The following is a 19,727-nucleotide window of genomic DNA, read 5'->3' as shown; positions in this document are numbered from 1 at the left end:
GGATTGTGGGGAGGAAGAGGAAATGAAGGAGACATTTTAGTCACCAAAGTATGTTTTTAAAATGTACTTACCGAATGTAGCAGCTTAGTGTGTCATGTATTGAAAGGAGGCTCATCAGCCTTTCCTCAAACAAGGATGTCTCCTAAGATCTTGACTCTGAAGTAGATTTCAGGTCAGCTGTGTAAACAACCCCTATATGACTTAATCAGAGCAGATACACTGTATAGCAATTACTCCATGAACAATACTTTACTGCTTAGCATGATTTACTGTAAATGCTCCCTAATAATGTATTTGTTCAAGCTAAGAAATTATATTTTTAAAATTTCATAATTCAGGTAATATACCCAGTTGTGTTATGAAGTGACTGGTAACTTTTTAAAAAAATGCTTGAAGTGAAAATGCTGTGATAGTCATGAAACTGATATGTAATGGTCTTAAGAATACTGAGATGGAGCAATTTTATGAATGCTGTATGTGACCTGGGCAGTGAGGTAAAGTTACTGTGTAACTAGCATGGATTTATTAGAATTTCCTGAATGTCAGAAGTGATTTAACTTACATTGGAGGTAATGGAATGTTTATCGTATGCCTAAAATGTTAAAATTCAGTGGGGTCTGTGCATGAAGGCAATACAATGGCTGTCCAGACAAGAACATCCAGGCACTTGAAACACAATGGGGCAAAGTGTTACCCTCGAGGATCCTGTGTCCTATTTCCAACAAACTCCAAACCGGTTATAAAGTCCTTCTCTGGAGAGGAAGTGAGTGGTTAATTTTCAGATGCTGCCCAAGGGGAGACAGGCTGACAGTAAGAGAGACTTTGAGGATAAATCTGAAAGGGTTGGATCTTTCCCCATATCCATGGAATGCTAAGCCTTAGGAACCGACAGGCAAGAGTGTAGCCTTTTTTTGTTTTGTTTTGTTTTTTTGACCATTACATTTCAGAGAGAAATCTATTGCTCTAATAATTAATACTCTGCTTTAAAAAAACTGTCTGATCACAACTGTCATTATTCTTGGAAGGAACAGAATTGTAGGGTCTGGACGTACATCAGACCTGCTGAGGCAATCTAGGGTGGCCATGTGTCCGGCTTTCGACTGGAAAGTCTGGTAGAAAAGGGGACCTGACGGTATCCGGTCACATCTACTGACCGGACACCCAAAGTCCAGTTACTGCAGGTAGGGGAGGTGGGGTTGCACTGGGTCATCGCTTGCGCCAGCCCCTACTCAGCTGGGGTCGCCCCCTACCTGTATCAGGCAGCTGCAGCTCCCAGCCGTGGCTTCACAGGCGAGTCCCTTCTGACCCGGGTGGCAGGGGGTAGGAGGGGAAAAGCAGCGAGTGACTGGGGGAGGGGGAAAGAGGAGTGGACAGGGTGGGGCATCGGGAAGAGGCGGGGCAGGAGCTTGGGGGAAGAGGCGGGGCAGGGGTGGGGCTTTGGGGGAAGAGGCAGGGCAGGGGTGGGGTCTCGGGGAAGAGGCAGAGCAGGGGAGGTTCTGAAACTCTTGCTGGAGTGTTTGGTTTTTAAATATTACCAGGGTGGCAACCCTAAGGTAATCATAGTTGATACACAGGGAACTGCAGTGCAGTTCCTGGTCTGAGAGTGGGAGAACTGTGTGATTCATCCGAAGAAACAGGCAACTGCCAGGGGCTTGAGAACTGAGAGGGAGTGTACTTAGAGGGGAATCAGAGGGGTGGTTAGCCCAGGAACTGTGACAAATGCAAAGGGAAGCCCAACTGTGCAATCTGTGTTTAAGAATTTCAAAATTTAGAATCTGAATCAAGAACTAAAAACAAATGAAATGCAAAGCTAACTGAAGACTGATGCTCAGAGTAACTCAAAGGTACATATTAAGTGTTAGCTTAAATTCAGAGTCAAAACTCTGAGCTTCCATGCTTTTGTTGCTTAGATGTAGATTTTTCTTGTTTGCTGGAGCAGCTGAACAAACAAGAAAAACCTACATCTCAGTCACAAAAGCATGGAAGTTTTGTGGTATAATAACTATAATTTAGATTTAATTGAAGACTGAAAATGACTCTGCCATGGGAGAGAAGGAAGTGATTTTTATCATCAAAGGGAAGGTGTTTAACACAGTTGTTCACCTGGTTGGTTATCAGAGAATTTATGAACATAAGTGATTAGTGTTAACCTTTAGACTGTTGCGGCTGCCACCCTCAGCTATGGAACAATTTGTTCTAAAAATTAACCTGGCTGAGAGCTGTATCTGTGATTATCTGAAAGGAAATGTTAGAATGATACCGTCAGTTACTCTATATTAGTGTTTCCCAAACTTGTTCCGCCGCTTATGTAGGGTAAGCCCCCTGTTTTTCAGGCCAGTTTGTTAACCTGCTGCATCCACAGGTCTGGCCAGTCGCAGCTCCCACTGGCCGTGGTTCACTGCTCCAGGCCAATGGGAGCTGCTGAAAGCGGCGCGGGCTGACGGAGCCACGATCGGCCGGACCTACAGACGCAGCAGGTAAACAAACTGGCCCGGCCTGCCAGGGGCTTTCCCTACACAAGTGGCGGAACAAATTTGGGAAACACTGCTCTGTATTGTTTATTACACTCACTTGTTAGTAGTAGTCTGTTTTCAAGCTAGTAACAAAACTTAATTTTGACTTCTGATTTTTTTTATCCTTTTCCATTTGGCAAATACTGATTTTTTTTTTACTCTATATTTCTAACAAAAAAAGGTAGATTTTTTTTAACCACCCTGTATTTATGCTCCGTAACCAGTGAAATCAGCAGCAATGTCCCTCTCCGTGAAAAAGCATTTGAGAATTGTTTCACAGGTAGCACAGCAGCACACAGATGAATGCTCTTCCATCCACCCTCCATTTTGAGTATCCTAGTTCTCCACTGTCTTGCACCTTTTAGACGCATTTCAACCTGTGCAAAGTGGATATAATAACTACACAGATTGTAAATATATCAGTTTTACTGAACCCGTTTGCCAGATGCATATTGTTGATTAATTCACAGATTTTAAAACTTTGTATTCCTTCATTCACAGGGAAATGATAACTTTGTTTGAAAATCACTCTGATTTACACTGGAAGGGATACGGCTATGCCATTGCTCTTCTTGTCGTGGTTGTCTTGCAGACACTTGTCCATCAGTTATACCAGCGTTTCAATATGCTCACTGCTGTCAAAATTAAGACTGCTGCTGTTGGCCTGATATACAAAAAGGTAACCACTTCTTCTGACATTACCCCCTAACCTCTAAAAAGGGCAAATGTCTCAGTTTTGAAAGATAGAAGTGCTACAAAAACAAAGATGTTGTAGATTGATGAGAATATTAATAAAGATGCCTGAACTATAACTGGAACACTAGCAACGGCTGAAGTTAATATTTCATGTTTCCATTCTAAGAGTCCCATCCTACAACTAAATGGGGGAAGCTCTGCCTCAGTACAGAATGCGTAAAGATATAGGGGTCTGCCAGGGCAGGGCAGGTTGCGAGATTGGGAGCTACCCCCTTGTTCACTTGTTTACTGTTCTCTGAAACTTTTTTTTTCTAACATGAAATTTTCCAGCCTTGGTCTGTGTGTAAAGGCGGAGGGCTGTGCATGTGTCTGCATGTATGTGTTGTTAAGTTTGAACAAAAATGATGCATCCATTTTTGAGCAAAAAGAAGGCTGAATTCCCCTCCATCCCTAGCCCTTTTTTAAAAATAAGAACTACTTACGCAACCTTTCCTTAAATTCCTCTAGCATTGAAGTGATAGGAGCAGAAAGCTGAAATTTTGACCAGGAAATCTCCTCTCTAGAGGAGAAAGTTGAGATCTTCAGCATTTTAGTGAAAATTGGGTTTGATTTGGCACAGCAGTGCTACTCTGAAAATTGCAGTATGCACAATAGTTTAGGAACTATTGTGGTTTTTTAAAATAACTTTCACCTGATGTTTTAGGTGAACTCTGAAAATGTGTGCATAGCTAATACCAGATTGTAGTAAAACATGTAGTGGGCCCTATCTCAACCAGGGAAAGGAAACTTAGGTGCTATCAAAGCTGGAGAGAGAGATGTTATCTCTATAGCTGGTATATGTGGAGTTTGTGAGCTACAAAGTATTTACTGTACTGTAGTGCACAGCAAATGAGGCAAAGATGCTTTCTTTTTAATTTACTTCATTTTGTAACCGTACACTTTGGTTTCTTGCTGCTGTTGCAGGCTTTAAGCTTAGCTAATTCTTCACGGAGAAAATATACAACTGGTGAAATTGTTAATTTGATGTCAGCAGATGCCCAGCAACTTATGGAACTGACCATAAACCTCAACCTTCTATGGTCAGCGCCTTTTCAGATCCTGATGGCTATTGTCTTTCTCTGGCAAGAACTGGGCCCATCAGTGCTAGCAGGTGTTGCAGTGCTCGTTTTGGTTATACCTATAAATGCTTTTGTTGCTGCAAAAGTAAAACAGCTGAGGGTAAGAAATCTAAATGTAAATACTGGCAAAATTGTGGTGTTACAATGAAGAGCTGATTTTTTTAAACATGAGTGTAAAACTAATGGAGGCACAAAATAACCAAAGTCACAGCTCTTCGTTGGAGGGGAAGCTTTCAATATCTAATCAATCAATATTTAGGTACTAAACTTTATCTATAAACAAAAAACAATGAAGAGAAGTGATTTTGTTTATCTGTAGAAGTGTTATAGGCCCTGATCCTACAAACACTTATGCATGTGCTTAACTTTACACACAAGTCATCCTATTCAACTCACTGTTGGCAAATTTGGGGCAATAGTTAGGATTTCTGGTTTTAGGTCAAAACTGACTAAAATACCAACAACATAGTAAGGTGTGTTTTCAGGAGCTTTATTATCAAATAAAATGGAAGTCAAAAATCCAAAGGCCCAAATCCTACAACTGCTGCACCCATGTGGAGTGCTAAATAGGGTGATCAGATGTCCCGAATTTATAGGGATAGTCCTGATATTCAGGGCTTTATCTTATATAGGCAGCTATTTCCCCCTTCACCCTTTCCTGATTTTTCACATTTGCTATCTAGTCATCCGAAACGCTATTGAGTCAGCAACTGATTTGGGCCTAAGTCTTTCTTTTCCCTGTTTGCAGTTTTCTTTAGGGGTAAAGAAGGAAAAGGAAATAGGACAGGTAGCCTATATGTTTTTGGGAGTTAATCCCCAGGAGCATAGGATGTTGACCTAGGTGTTACATGCCCTCACTTCTGTCAGTAAAGAGCAGGTCTGAAAAAAAAATCATATGCCTAAAGATAAACATCACAAATCAGACACTCTGCTTACAGTGTGAAATACTGTCAAGAGTTAGTCACAGAAGTGAGTGTGCCAGTAAGTCAATACATTTTAATTAATAATACACAGTTGATTTAGGCCCTAAATCTAGGTTTAATTAACAAAAAAGCTTTTACAAACCTTTCCATGATTACTATAATTAATTAAAGTAGGGGTTGGGAAGTGGAATAAGTGACCTTCCTCAGCAGAGATAAAATGATCTGGCCATGGTCTGTAGTAAAAGGTGCAGGAGGGAAAGAGATCTTTGTGAGGATTCTCTCAAAGAGACTTCACTTTCATGCTCTGACTCACACCATCCCATTGAGGTGTGTGTGGGGGTGGGCAGATTAGTCCCCCAAAACTCAGAATAGGCTGCACGACCCACTGTGAATCTTGCCTCCACACATCCTAACCTCCAGAATCCCTCTCTCTGGCTCCCTTATACCAAATCTCCTTTGGCACTGTTTTATCATGGACTTCCCCTGGCCACAGCTGCTCATGCTCCACAGAAAGAATAAAAACAGCGCAAACTATTATCTTTTCCAAGGAAACTTTACAGGGCTATAAGGGAAGTTATTTGTATTCCCCAGCATACCCTGTTTCCAGCTGCTCATGCAGTGAGGGCCATGGACTACTGGAGAGGTCTGGCCTATGTGTCTGTGAAAACAGTGCCACAGAAGCAGCTGAGCTCCACCAGGAGGAAGGAGGAGGGCAGATTCCTACACAAAAGTTCCCCTCACCATACAGATCTTGTCAGTCATTTGAAGGAAGAAGGAGAAAGGTGAGGGAGAAAACCCAAAGTGTTCTGCCTAAGTATCCTAATAACCAGAGAGTGAAAGATGCTAAGAGAAACTGACTAGCATGTTTTCATTGTTCAAGTTGAGTGAAATACACAATTAAATATAGCATAAATAGTAAGAAGAGAGGTTTTTTTAAAAATTCAGTTTTTACTAATCAAAGATGTTATCAGTAACAGAGGAAAGAAATTTATTTTTCAAAATATGCTCTTTAACCTAAGTACTCCTTCACATCTCACAAATCAGACAGGGCCAAATTCTGTTTGCTTTTGTCACAAAAATAATTTCATCAGTTTTTTGGGACTACTTACATGTGGTAGGTGAGCAAGGTTTGACTCCTTGTGAGTGACTATTAAAGTAAGATTAATTGGTAAATGGTTACTACTCCATGGAAAAATAGGGTGAATAATCTATTCAAGACTTTAAGGAATCAACATCACAATTTTTTTAATAAATCATAGTTTAGATGTTTAAGCATTTTTAAGATTAATCTATTTTGTAATTCTAGAACACTGAGAACTGAAACTCTAATTATGAAGCTTTTAATTAGAATCTAAGAAATGCAGTTATTACTGTAATCATGCTGCAGGAAGTATTACAAAATATCAAGATGATTTTTTTTAAAGAAAAAGTGTTATTAGAGAGGACATACCAATCCTTTTATCATATAATGGATTATTTGATTGGGTATAATACATGTCAGATACTGAATGTGAAGCACATTTGACAATGTAAGGTGTACAGTATAAGTAGGATGACCAGATAGCAAGTGTGAGAAATTGGGACAGGCAGTAATAGGAGCCCATATTAAAAAAAAAAAAAAAAAAAAAGGCATAATAATCGAGTAGTAGCAGTGTTCACTGTCTGAAGTACACAAAGTATGTTTGAATCTCTAATGTTTTTAAAAAAATTGTAAGCATTGCTCTCTCCTTTTTAAACTAGAAAAGCCAAATGAAGAATACAGATCAACGAGTTAAGCTACTAAATGAAATCTTGCATGGAATAAAGGTAATACAAGCAGCTAATGAGTTTCATTTTTCTGCCTAATAAGATGAGCGACTATGTTATTCAGAAAACTAGGGTTTTGTCACTGAACCTTTCAGCTGATAGGAAGGAAGGAAGGAAGAATTTAGGGGAAAATATGTTCTGTTATATAACTACTTAAAGTGAATTTTTAAAGCATTATTAATATAAGAGATGTGATTATAAAATATAGATTATCCATGATATTTTGATCATGTTCTTTTGTTTTATTTTTTAATCAGCACAGATAGTTTGTCATTAGATGGTTGGAAATCTTCACTAAAACTTCACTTTTCTTGAAGAACAATATTGAGTCTTTCAAATTTGTTCTTGTTCCTGAAAATCAATTTGTCATTTATGCTTTTTCAATTTTTAAATATAGCCAGTACTTCAAATTATTCACAGTTAATTCTACATTTTTCTGAAGTTTGTGGATTTCTAACCATAGACATTGGTGCTGCTATAAAACGTATATAATACTCCTTAAGATGTTACTTCTTGGTTGCAAGTAAGGTAGAGAATATTTTCATCATGAAAATGCTAGTATGGTGGACTGGCAGCTATTTGCCAATACAAAGCCCGAGACCTTTCCTCCCTTCAGCATTTTGTGTTCTTTTACCACTTTATATAGTATCTTTCATGTAGATGGATCCCAAGAGTTTCTTTCCGGATTCTGTGGGCACACTTGCTTCAATTATACTACTCACATAGCTAAAGGGTCAGGCCCTACTTGTATATGTAATTCCCCTGTCTGGTGTTCTGGATAATAGTAAAGGATGTTTTCAGGTGTACTTAGGAGTCCTTTGGCCATACTTTAAATTTACTTCCTTATTAAATAAAAATATTGTCTGGGCACATCACCTGGAGATGATCAGTATTACATGCTGTGCACCAGGAACATGAAATAAGTGTGTGGCTTTCCATACTGATACTTTCCCACATCAGTAAGTGAAAGAAGAGGTTTACAATGAAGTCAGATGGTGGCATCTCTGTGGATAAATTTAATAAATTAAAATGTATAGGGGATGAATGCTGATAGTAGTAACCTGGAATAATAAGTAATCCACCAAAACAGGGGCACAGTGAAATGTATAGAGCTCAAGGTGGCTACACTATAGCATTCTTCATAACGAATCTCATTTTGGGTTATATTGGGTCTTGCTTGGACAATATTTTATTTGTAGAAGCTATCCACTGGAAAAACAAGTGTTGGATATTTACACTTTTGTATTGTTCAGCATTTGCAGATAAATTTTTGGAATTTAAACTCATTTTAACAATCATGATCACTGCTGTTGATTTACTAAGATGTAATTTTCTGTTTATTTGTATTTAGATTCTTAAACTTTATGCATGGGAACCTTCATATCAGAAGAAGGTTGTGGAAATTCGAGAACATGAAATAGATGTTCTGAAGTCGTCTGGATACCTGACAACTTTCTCCATGCTAACTTTAGCCTGTATTCCTTTTATGGTGTGTTACTTAACAATATCCATTTTTGTAGGTAGCTATCACTCTTCCGGAGTATCTGAGAGTCTCAAAACCATTAATTAATTTATCACCACAATATCTCTGTGAGGTCAGGAAGTATTGTTATAATATCCATTTTACATAGGGGAATTGAGGCATAGAGAGATTGTGACTTGTGCAAAGTCATACAGGAAACCTGTGGCAGAGCTGGGAATGAAATCCAGATCTCCTGAGTCCAGTCCAGTGTCTTAATCAGAAGACTCCCCTTCTGTAATGTAAACAGTCATTCATGTTTTAATTCATAAATAGTAGTACAGTTTATGTTTCAGTTTGCTTTAAGCTGTAGTCAACATCCAGCTCTTAATTGGTACCATCCTGTTTCTGTAGCAGGAATCTTTGAAAAGTAAAACTAAGCAGGATGGGACAAGTAATGGAAAAATAATCACCATCTCCCCCCCCCTCCCTTTTTTTTTAAAGGTCTCGTTGGCTACATTTGGAGTCTATTTTCTGTTGGATGAAGAGAATGTCCTAACTGCAACTAAAGTTTTTACATCTATCTCTTTGTTTAATATTTTGCGACTGCCTTTGTTTGATTTGCCAGCAGTGATCTCTGCCGTAGCCCAGGTAAAACCTAAACCAAATATTAATAGGTGTCAAAAAAGGATGACATTTATGGCCCTTTATTAATCTCCAGTGTCATGTGGTTTAATCTATTTTTAGATGAAGGTTAAACCACCTGATTATTTCTAGTTTTATTTTGTTGAAATTTTCATGTCTTTGTGGGGCGGGAGAGGCACTGGTGTTGGAGGGAGTTTCAGAGTGCAGGCAAGTCTCATCTTACATGGGGGTTCCGTTCTGCGGTTAGCGCATAAAGTGAAAACCGCGTATAGTGAAACACCCACTGAGCTGAATAGCGGGCAGAATCGCCCGCAGTACAGATGCAGTTTTTATATTGTTATTTTTCTTTTTTTCCCTGTTTTTGCCGACAGCGCAAAGCAGAATTCGCGCATGTTTAATGCACCTAAGATGCGACTTGCCTGTATATTCTCTTTTGAAGTATGTTAACTTATAATAAGGAATGACCAGCAGGTGGCATGAGTACTGTTCCTATTTCTACTTGTGCTCTATCTACTGTTTCTGTATGTAGCTCAGTTTCTTGTAAAGTGGCAAGGCCATTGTAAACAGATGCCCTCTCTACATCCTGTTGTCAGATGTGGGCAACAAACTATGCTGAATCAGAGCTCGACCTGGGGTTTGGTTTTATTAACCTAGAAATTAGCAGTATTATAACAAAATTGAGCTCAGTCTCTCCCAGCTTGACTGCTGCCTTAGGACTGCTCAGTTTATACACTAAATCTTCTCTCTCTCTTCCAGAGAGCTAATCTACAAACAACCTGTCTCAGACTTTGTCTCCACTGACACAGAGGTGTTTTTTAAACAGCAAGATAACTAATGAGCATGGAAACAAGTCACTCATAGTGTTTGCCACAAGGTAGCTAGCAGGTCAGCACTATATCCCAACTGTGGTTGACTTTGCTTAATTTACCTTAAATAAAACTAAAGTGCATTGTCTCCACTATGTTTTTCCAGTAGAATAATAGCTAAAGCACCCTTTTTTTTTTGTCGTCAGTGAAGACATAACCTTTATGAGACAGCAAAGCCTACTTCTCATTGAGACATGAGCATCAATGTTGTCTAACAGGGTGTGGTGTTTGAATGAATTCTGCTGTTAGCCTAAACCAGTGGTCTCCAAACTTTTCAGGGTTGCGCCTCTCCTTGCCCCTGTTGTGGAAAATTGACCACACGTTGAGTTTGGCTCAGATTAGCCTGAGGCTCCTTTATTGATTACAAGCGCAGGGGGGTAATAGCTCTCAGTAGCTGCCCCCCCCCTCAATTCAAGGAACATGCAAGCCTTTTAAAGCTTAAAACCACAGACAAATTACACATACTTCTGTATTAATTACCGTATTTGGAATACATTGCAAAATTTAATGCAAGTCAAAAGCGAAAAGAAACAATGATCTCCCTTATTTGGCTTTTTCCTGTTATTGTTATTCCTAATCTAGTTCTTTTGTGGTTTGACTTTTCTAATGCTTCCATTGCGGTTATATTTAACAGGCTTGGCTATGGCTAATTGTCTTTGGGGACTTTCCACTTTGCCCCCTCATGCTTCTTACACACACAAACAAGCTCAACTAATACTTCAGGCCTACTACCTTGACCAAAGATCTAAAGACCCTCTGTAAATTTTCCTCTACATGTCCATGTTCCCGCTGGAGCCGGGAATGGAGCCACAGCTTGGGCGGGGGAACATGGATAGGAGTAAGGGGGCCAAGGCTGGGGCCAAGGCTGGGGTAGGTCTGGGAATGGAGCCCTGGCTGGGGTCAGGGCTGGGACTGCAACTGGGACTGAGGTTGGGCATGAGGCCAGGGCTGGGAGTGGGGCTGGAGGAGATTCAGGGGCAGAGCAGAGCTGGGTGGCCCTCCCTCCCTGTTCCCTCTGGGGGCTGGCCCAGGCCCCGCCATGCCCCCTGGAACATTCCTCCATGCCTCCCTACAGGGATGCGCCCCACAGTTTGAGGACCACTGGCCTAAATCTTCAGCTACCTTTACGAATGTCCATAAGGAAAACATTTTCTATTTAGTACCAAGAACTTCGTTGCCCATCTCAAAATAAATTAAGAGACATGCTTTTTTATCGGTGAATATATGAGGAATTGCTTAAAAACTCAAATAGCATAAATGTTTGTGCATTCTACAGACAAAGGTTTCTCTGAGTCGTTTAGAGGATTTTCTGTATTCTGAAGACCTTGACCCTCAAGACATCGAGACAAACTACAGTGGAAGTAAGCAGGATTTTGTTGTTGTTGTTGTTGTTGTTGTTATTCAGTGTCTGCAGTAACAAGTTGATTAGCCGGCAATATCAACTGAGAGGCTGCCTCTGTAACTTATTGTTGATTTCTCTTTATTGCAACAGATCATGCTGTGCGATTTATTGGTGCTTCTTTCCGATGGGAGAAGACTGGACCTTCAATCTTAAATAAGTAAGAATCAAGTCTTAGGTTTGTGAAGTAACTTTGAACAAGAATCTGTACAGGCATCACATTCTGCTGGGCTGAGTTGACATGGCTAGATCAGGGGTCGTCAACCTCTGGTATGCGGCTCACCAGGCTAAGCACCTTGGCGAGCCGGGCCAGTTTGTTTATCTGCTGACGCAGCAGGTTCGGCTGATCACGGCTTCCACTGGCCGCAGTTCACCGTCCCAGGCCAATGGGGGCAGCAGGAAGTGGCGCGGGCGAGGGCTGTGCTGGGCGCGGCTTCCCACCATCCCCATTGGCTTGGGACGGCGAACTGCAGACAGTGGAAGCCGCAATTGGCTGAACCTCCTGACGCGGCAGGTAAACAAACTGGCCCAGCCCACTAAGGTGCTTACCCTTGGGAGCCGCATGCCAGAGGTTGCCGACCCCTGGGCTAGATGATGACATTACAGTCTGCCTAGTGCAAGGTGCAGCATGTTGTGATGTCCCAGAATAGCAAGGTAGGAGACTGACTCCCCAGACCACAGTATTCCCCATCTCCCCAATACTCAGGAAATAGAATAAACTCAGAACAGCGCATGCTTCCTGAGACGCTGGCACTGCTATGTGACCAGGTGTGTAGGGCGAAGAGGGAGGTTAAGATTCTGCTCTGTCTCCATTCACTCACCTGCACAGGGACTGAACGTGGAGCCCTTACAGATCCTGCTTCTTCTACCACATTGTTACTCGTGATGCAGGTAGCCAGAACAGGGACGTGAAGGCACAAGATGGCCCAGTACCTCTGTGTAGCTGCACGAGCTGGACCACTGAGCCCCCTGAAAGCATTTGTGAAAATAGTTACAAATCAAACAGGGTGTTTTTGCTTTCCTTTTGGAACTTACATGGTCTCTTATGTTAATCTTGTACTATGCGTTAGTTTCCTACTGCACTCTTGCCTCAATTCTGCAATTGATAATGTATGGTGACTTTTTAACACTCAGAGAGATGCTACAGTCTCCTTACGGACATAGCTTTTCAGGGCTCCAGAGTATGCTCTAGTCACAGGTATCCAAACTGAAATATTCACCTCCTCAATCACAGTGGAGTAGGCTGTATTTTTACCGTTTAGTGTCCACTAAAGAAGACTCTACTCTATACAGTGTTTATAGAGGATAACTGTTGTTTGTCTTCCTAAATGTTTCCAGTTTGAACATGAAGATCCCGGAAGGCTCTTTAGTTGCTGTTGTGGGGCAGGTTGGATCTGGAAAATCATCTCTCCTTTCTGCTATTCTTGGAGAAATGAACAAGTTTGAAGGAACAGTCCAAAGAAAAGTAAAGTTGATTTTATTTCTTGTCTCTGCAGTTACACTATTACAATATGACTGTTTTACAGAAGATGGTTTATTTGGGAATATAAAAAAATATATTGACAATGGACGCATTTCATTTAGTATGCTGACCATTGGATCCTTTGAAAAAATGACTGGGTGGCATTCATGTTGCTTGTCAAGTTAGCTGATTCGCAGCCACCTACACTAAGACTAATATGGTTTAGTCTTCATTTTTAGTAAATCTATAATTATTCATTGCAAAAATCCTTAGGATTAAGGTCATGCATCAAGCCTACACATCCTACAGAGGCTGGTTTAGAAGAGTGATACAACCATAACTCATTTGGAGCAATGATATAGTTTTGCAGGAGACAGTCAGCCCTTTCACCGTGGCTTACACATAGAAAGGAGAGAAACCATTTAAACTGGGGAAAGTGAATTGTGGGCAGAGATGGAAGGAAGTTCTTTCTGCCCCTCTCAATGATAACAGCTCCCTTGGCATAAACTTTTGCTGTGGCTGAACAGAGTGAGGGAAGTGTCCAGGTGCCCATCACAATAAAATAGAATTTAAAGAGGCTTATATTAGGCTAAAATAGCTATGCAGAAAGATAACCTATCAATGTAGCCCACACTAATAATAATACTTATAATTCCAAACACTGTAAATAGATTAACCAATCACCGTAATACTGATAAGTGCCGAGTTGTCAGGTAACTCCTGAGTTTGAGTCACTTTGGAGTAAGATTAGAATTTGGGAGTCCTTTTCTTCCATTCCTATGTAAATCCGTTACATCATGTTGCCTTTCACTAATGTTTAAATAAGAGGAGTCTGAAGTCTCTTGCTAATATACAGTAAGCGAATAAATTTAGTACATTTTAGTGGAAATCAAAAAAACAACAAAAAGGGGGGGTGCCCTCTTTGGGACAGGGAACTATATAGAGTATGCTACTGAAGAGTTAGTATGGATTCATTGGGTGGAGGATGATGTCAATTAATCTCATCATATTTCTTAATAAAATTAATAGATTTTCATAGATTTATGCATTTAAGTCAGAAGGATCCACTATGATCATATACTCAGGAGCTCTTAAAATCATCACTCCTGTCCCATAAAACCATGTTAGTTTCTAGTAGTTGACATTTTTATCCAGCTGGATCATCAGTGATACATAAAGACACTGTGTAACTAACCACAGGAGTGTCCACAATTAAGCAGTACTTCACCTTGTTATTCCAATTGAGCAATGCTTCAAAACTGGTTTCACTTAAAAAGTGCCAATTAAACCAAAACATAATCTTCCAGTATTTGCCACATACTAAGTACAGGTCCAGTTTTGCTACCTTTATGTGCACTGAGTACTTAGTATGCAAGAAGTCCAATGGCTCTCAGTGAGGCCACTCAGTGAGTAAGATTTTACTCAATGCATGTAAGGGTGACAGAGTATAGTGTACACATGCACTCATAACATGCACAGTATTTCAGCCAGTATCTTCAACAGCTTGTTCTGGAACACTGGACTTTTTAGAATTTTAACAGTTTGATTATGCTAATATTTAGAAGTAATAACCAATGACTTTACTTTGAAATATAATTTGAACAGCAGATGTTCTTACAGTGCTATCCTACCACATGTAGAACTGTCCAAATGAGAGTATTTTGCCTTTTCTCTTTATTAGGGTTCAGTAGCTTATGTTTCCCAGCAGGCCTGGATTCAGAATTCCATTTTGCAAGAAAATATTCTCTTTGGCTCAAGTCTGAACAGGCCATATTATGAGAGAGTTTTGGAAGCCTGCGCTCTACCACCAGATTTGGAGCAGTTACCAAACGGGGATCAAACAGAGATTGGAGAAAGGGTAAGAACTTGAAACATCACATGCAGTCACTCAGCTGAGCTCTAGGTCACAATATCTTCCAAATGCATTTAGTTTGCTAAGGCTATGTCTACACTTCATTTACGTCAGCAAAACTTATGTCGCTTAGTGGTGTGAATATACCACCCCCATGAGTGACATAAGTTATGCCAGCATAAGCATTAGTATGCACAGCACTACATTGGCAGGAGAGCTTCTCCTGCCAACATAGCTACCGCCACACATTGGGGGAAGATTAATTATGTTGACGGAAGAGCTCTCTCCCATCAGCATAGAGCGGCTACATGAGAGATCTTACAGCTGCGCTTCTGTAGCTTCTCTAGTGTAGACGTAGCTTAATTGACATCAAACATGAAAACTACTGGAAAGACCTAACTCTACCCCAAATGAAATCAGTGGGAACAGACCTAAGCCAATGCTGGTTGCTTCTGAAAACCTCCATCTCTATTTTGTTTTGATCTACCGTGTTTGCCTGGATGTGTTGATGGAAAAATTGTCAGATACCACTGTTGTGTCTTAATCTTTTAATTTTAATTGTTTTAGCTCCTTTAAAAAAGTAAAACAAAAATGTCCAAACAAACTTTATGAAACTGACTTTAAAAAATGATGGAGTAATAATTGTTATTGTCACTGTTACTCTGCTAATTGTTTCCAGTGCTTCCCTCTTATAGAAGATAAAAATATTTCTATATAAAACTTTGTAAAATTAGGTCATTATTAAAAAAAAAAATTACTAAGCTGATCCCCCTTTGTATGTCAGCTCTTTCGGATCTCTGGGTTGTAATATAACTTGCATAGAAAATGCTGGGAGATCAGAGAGTAGGAGCCAGAAGCTTATCAGGGATAAAGTTTATGTTTCTAACGTCAGCCACTCATACTTCTTTAATCTGGTTAACTGGGACATTTAGCATGTTAAACAAAAACTGTTTAAGTGTATGCATTTATATCTGCAGGTTTCCTTTAAGGCTTATTGATCAGAACTGAGGCATGCTAATAAGTTACTGCACACTCTTATGAAACTATTTCTATTTCTCCTGTATTTATCTCAATCCTGACTATTTTTACAAAAATGTTTTTGATCTTTTGTAAGATAGAGAAGGAAGAAACTATCATAAAGGTGCCATCTTAGTGTATTAGATAAACACACTTTTCATAGAAGCAGTACAATAATTACAGTATTTTGCCTGTAACATATGGTAGTAGAATGTTTTCCCATTAGTTAGAACTACAGGGTTGGGAAGTACACCTAGTCCAGGACCTCTTATTTTATTTATAGGTAAAATACATGAAGCTATTACAGGACTAGTATCAAGCTGGAGAGAGTTTCCTTAATCCATAATGTTGTTTTCCTCTCTCTGCCCCTTTTCCCAACTTGTGTACAATCATGCAGATACTTCACCTATCACAAATCACTCTTGTTTTTTCAAAGGTTACATATGTTTGTCACAAAGGAGATGTACTGTATAAAATACAACCATATCCTTTTCTAGTTCTAAGCTTGGGAGTTTGCAAGAGCTGCTATCGAAGTTAGCAAGGGAACCAGAATGGAAAAAGCGTAATTGTAAACTCTTTCAAATAAAGTTAAGTGGACATTTGTAAAACTGTAAGGGGATTTATAGCTACTTCTAAAAAGTTCCTGTTTTGAAGTAAAGCTGTGTCCATACTTTCATGCTCTACAGTTGACTTACAACAGCAGTTTTAAGCTGCAAACAATTACTTTTAACCCTATAACCTTGAAGAAGAATGTAAAATAAATTATATACATATATTAAAACTACCATAAATATGTTTCATATGTGGTATCTCCTCTGGAAGTGATTTACACAGTCTATTTTCACTTAGTGGTATAGTGTAACTGATAGGAGCTAGACATGCTGGTTTAGAATGACAGTAAATCATGTGTGTCTCTCTTGACTGGTTTGATCTAATAACGCTTTTCTTTCCCTAGGGAGTGAATATAAGTGTGGGGCAGAAGCAGAGGGTGAATCTGGCTAGAGCTGTTTACAGTAATGCTGACCTATATCTTCTGGATGACCCCTTGTCTGCTGTAGATGTACATGTTGGAAAGCATCTTTTCGAGAAGCTGATTGGGCCCTCGGGGCTCTTAAAAAACAAGGTAAAGAAATCAGTCTTCACATAGTACAACAGGCAAATTGAAAATCTTCAATCGTATCTGAGTGGGCTTGTTATGGTAAAGAGAGGGAGCACCTTGTTAAATAAGAAGCCCTGCTGATTGTGCTATTTGAATCATATCAAGCAGTCTTATGAACACAGACACAGTCAACACTTAACCTGGGCTGATCTGGAAGTCTCAACTGCACTGCAATAAAAAATCTGTGGCACCAAGTTTCAGCATCTGGGGCAGCTGACTCAGGCTTGCGGGCCTTAGGGCTAAAAAGCACAGTGTAGATGTTTGGGCTTTGGCTGGAGCCCAGGCTTTGAGACCCATCTTCCTTGTGGGGTTTCAGAGCCTGGCCTCCAGCCTGAGCCTGAATGTCTTCACTGCAGTTTTTAGCCCCAGGAGCCTGAGTCAGTTGACTGGCCAACGAGGATCTTTTATTGCAGTGCAGATATACCCATACAGTCACAGAGAGTCATATAATATTTGGGCTTCCAGCTTGGCCCTTGCTTGTTAGCTGGCCGAGATTTTAGGAGTGCTGTGGATTCTATCTGTGAGGAGGGAGGAAGGGCCTTGTGGTCACCACTGATCTTTCACCTGGCTGAAAGGAGGACCTAAGGTTCACAGATTCTGAGGCCAGAAGGAGCCACTGCGATCATCTAGTTATCCTGCATCACACACAGGCCACAGAACTTCCCCAAATAATTCCTGTTTGAATTACCGCATGTCTTTTAAAACAACTGCTTATGATAGAGAATCCACCACCTTTGGAAAGTTGTTCCAATGGTTAGTTACACCCCGCACCTGCCCCAGTTAAAAACTTGCACCTTATTTCTAGTTTGAATTTGTCTAAATTCAACTTCCAAATTTACTTGATGGGAAGTTGCATCCACTGTGAGTGGCAAAAAAGTGACCAAAGGAATCCCTGAGGAAGAGTAGACAGGTGGCGGAGTTTTCTCATCTAAAATTTGTTAAAAGATTCAGATATCTTGGTGAAAAGCAGATTTCCACAATATTACTGATTTATGCACATTATTTACTGCTAGCTGGTACCTATGGAATTCATGGATTGGTGGAAGTGGAGATGTTTCTCTTTTTACTTCCCTCTTACCCTCCTCTTCTTCACCTGCTTTATTGGTAATAAACACCTGAAAAAGGAGTTTGCAGTACTGAAAACACTAGTAGTGACAGATGCCTGAACAGGATGAACAGGGCTGCTATCAACATAGATATGGTGCTAGGTTGTATTTAGAGGGACTCTTACTAAGAAACTCGAGTTTTCATGGTCTTCTGTTATCATTGAAAATGAGCACTTCCCTAATTCTGAAGTATTTTTATTTGTAAAGCTGATACAACGTGCCTTAAGAACCCCATGTGCAACAGCAGCATAATAATGTGTCATTTGATAATTAGTGTATTGTAGTATGTAACAATGGTAACAATTTCTTCAAATCTAATTGGTTGCTTTAAAGAGCTATCTTGATAAATTCCTAAAACAATTCCATATGCAACTCTCCTTTTTTTAAAAAAAAGAACCCTGTACTGTTAGTACACACTTCATTTTCATATGGTAAAAAGAAAATGTTTTGTGTTTTTCAGACGCGTATTTTAGTGACCCATAACCTGACACTCCTGCCTGAGACAGATGTTATAATTGTAATGGAAGATGGCAGGATAGCGCATATGGGGACCTACCAAGAGCTGCTCTCAGAAAGAGCTAACTTTGCTGAACTGCTTCAAGTCTTCAGTGCAGAAAATAAAAGTGAAGAGACATCTCAAATGAAAAGTGAGCACATATAATATTTTTGAATATACCATGTTTTCCTAAAACCTAGTTTTACCTTTCTACATCAGTTGCTAAGAAATTCTTTTCCTTAGGGGATTGAATAGCACAAGGATTTGGTAAAGGGATACAAAGCCTTTCACCTTTCTATCACTTGTTTGAATTCAGCTAGGTCTGAGATTCCAAGTTATAAACTGGAATAAAATTCAGGAACTATTGGAATAGTAAATAATTGACTTCAGGCACCTAAAGGCCCTCATGTGACCAGGTTCCATCTGAATATAAGTAATTCCTGGAACGGGAAACTTCCATGTTTTTTCAGCTTATGCTTTTTTGTCCTGTCAACTCCTAATTGACTGTAGTCAAAGATTCATTTTGATTTATCTGACACGTCAATGATTCTGACTTTTATAGCCATTTTTAGTTATTACAGTAATTCCTGCTGGTACTAATCTACATGGTGTTACATTAGAAATCCCCTTCCATTTCCATAAGTTTATGGAACATGTTATGGTATAGTATGGCATAGGAATTGTCAACCTGAGAGCATTTCTTTTCCTCTTGCAAATATACAAAGAAAGTGTTCTGCACTTTTCAGAAAGATGTTTAGGCTTAACGTTTTACCTAACTGATAGCTCTTACAATATTGCTGGGAAACACTTTATATGAAAAGTTTCTAAGTTTGTTTTTTTTAATGTATTGCTCTAGTGCTGAGAAACAAACAATTCCTTGTTTTGTATCTCTTATTTCGGTATAGTAGTTAAACAATAATTGTATTCTCAGATTGCAAAAGATGCTGCTATTGTGTAAATTGACATGTTTTTTGGTTAGCAAGACTTCTGTGGTAATGATATATTTATGAAAAATAGTGGGATGGAAGCAAATCAGTTTTTGCATAATAAAATAGGCCAGGTTCAACAGAGAGATTATTGTCAGACATGTAAGGAGACACTCCTGACAACGGTAAGTAAAGATAATTAACACATAAACTTTAAAAAGCAGCTACTATATATTACAGATATACAAATATCCTAGAATAGGCAAATACCTTTCTGAATGTTC

General features: G+C 39.6%; 1 protein-coding gene across 2 annotated transcripts in view; it reads left to right on the top strand.

The window, feature by feature from the left end:
* The window catches only part of LOC115659605 (multidrug resistance-associated protein 1-like), a 52,467-nt gene that overhangs the window by 13,876 nt on the left and 18,864 nt on the right, over window positions 1-19,727 (top strand). For both annotated transcript variants that reach the window (XM_030579995.1, XM_030580004.1), the window contains exons 5-15: window positions 3,015-3,192; window positions 4,173-4,427; window positions 6,991-7,056; window positions 8,408-8,545; window positions 9,020-9,166; window positions 11,303-11,387; window positions 11,519-11,585; window positions 12,764-12,890; window positions 14,569-14,745; window positions 16,712-16,879; window positions 18,482-18,668. In XM_030579995.1, the coding sequence (XP_030435855.1) occupies window positions 3,015-3,192; window positions 4,173-4,427; window positions 6,991-7,056; window positions 8,408-8,545; window positions 9,020-9,166; window positions 11,303-11,387; window positions 11,519-11,585; window positions 12,764-12,890; window positions 14,569-14,745; window positions 16,712-16,879; window positions 18,482-18,668 (1,595 nt within the window). The remainder of the gene's footprint in view (window positions 1-3,014; window positions 3,193-4,172; window positions 4,428-6,990; window positions 7,057-8,407; window positions 8,546-9,019; window positions 9,167-11,302; window positions 11,388-11,518; window positions 11,586-12,763; window positions 12,891-14,568; window positions 14,746-16,711; window positions 16,880-18,481; window positions 18,669-19,727) is intronic.

The sequence above is a fragment of the Gopherus evgoodei genome, chromosome 1, assembly GCF_007399415.2.
Source record: "Gopherus evgoodei ecotype Sinaloan lineage chromosome 1, rGopEvg1_v1.p, whole genome shotgun sequence".
In the NCBI taxonomy this organism is placed as follows: domain Eukaryota; kingdom Metazoa; phylum Chordata; order Testudines; family Testudinidae; genus Gopherus; species Gopherus evgoodei.
The sequence above is the reverse complement of the archived record's forward strand: the minus strand, read 5'-3'. Positions and strand labels throughout refer to the sequence as shown.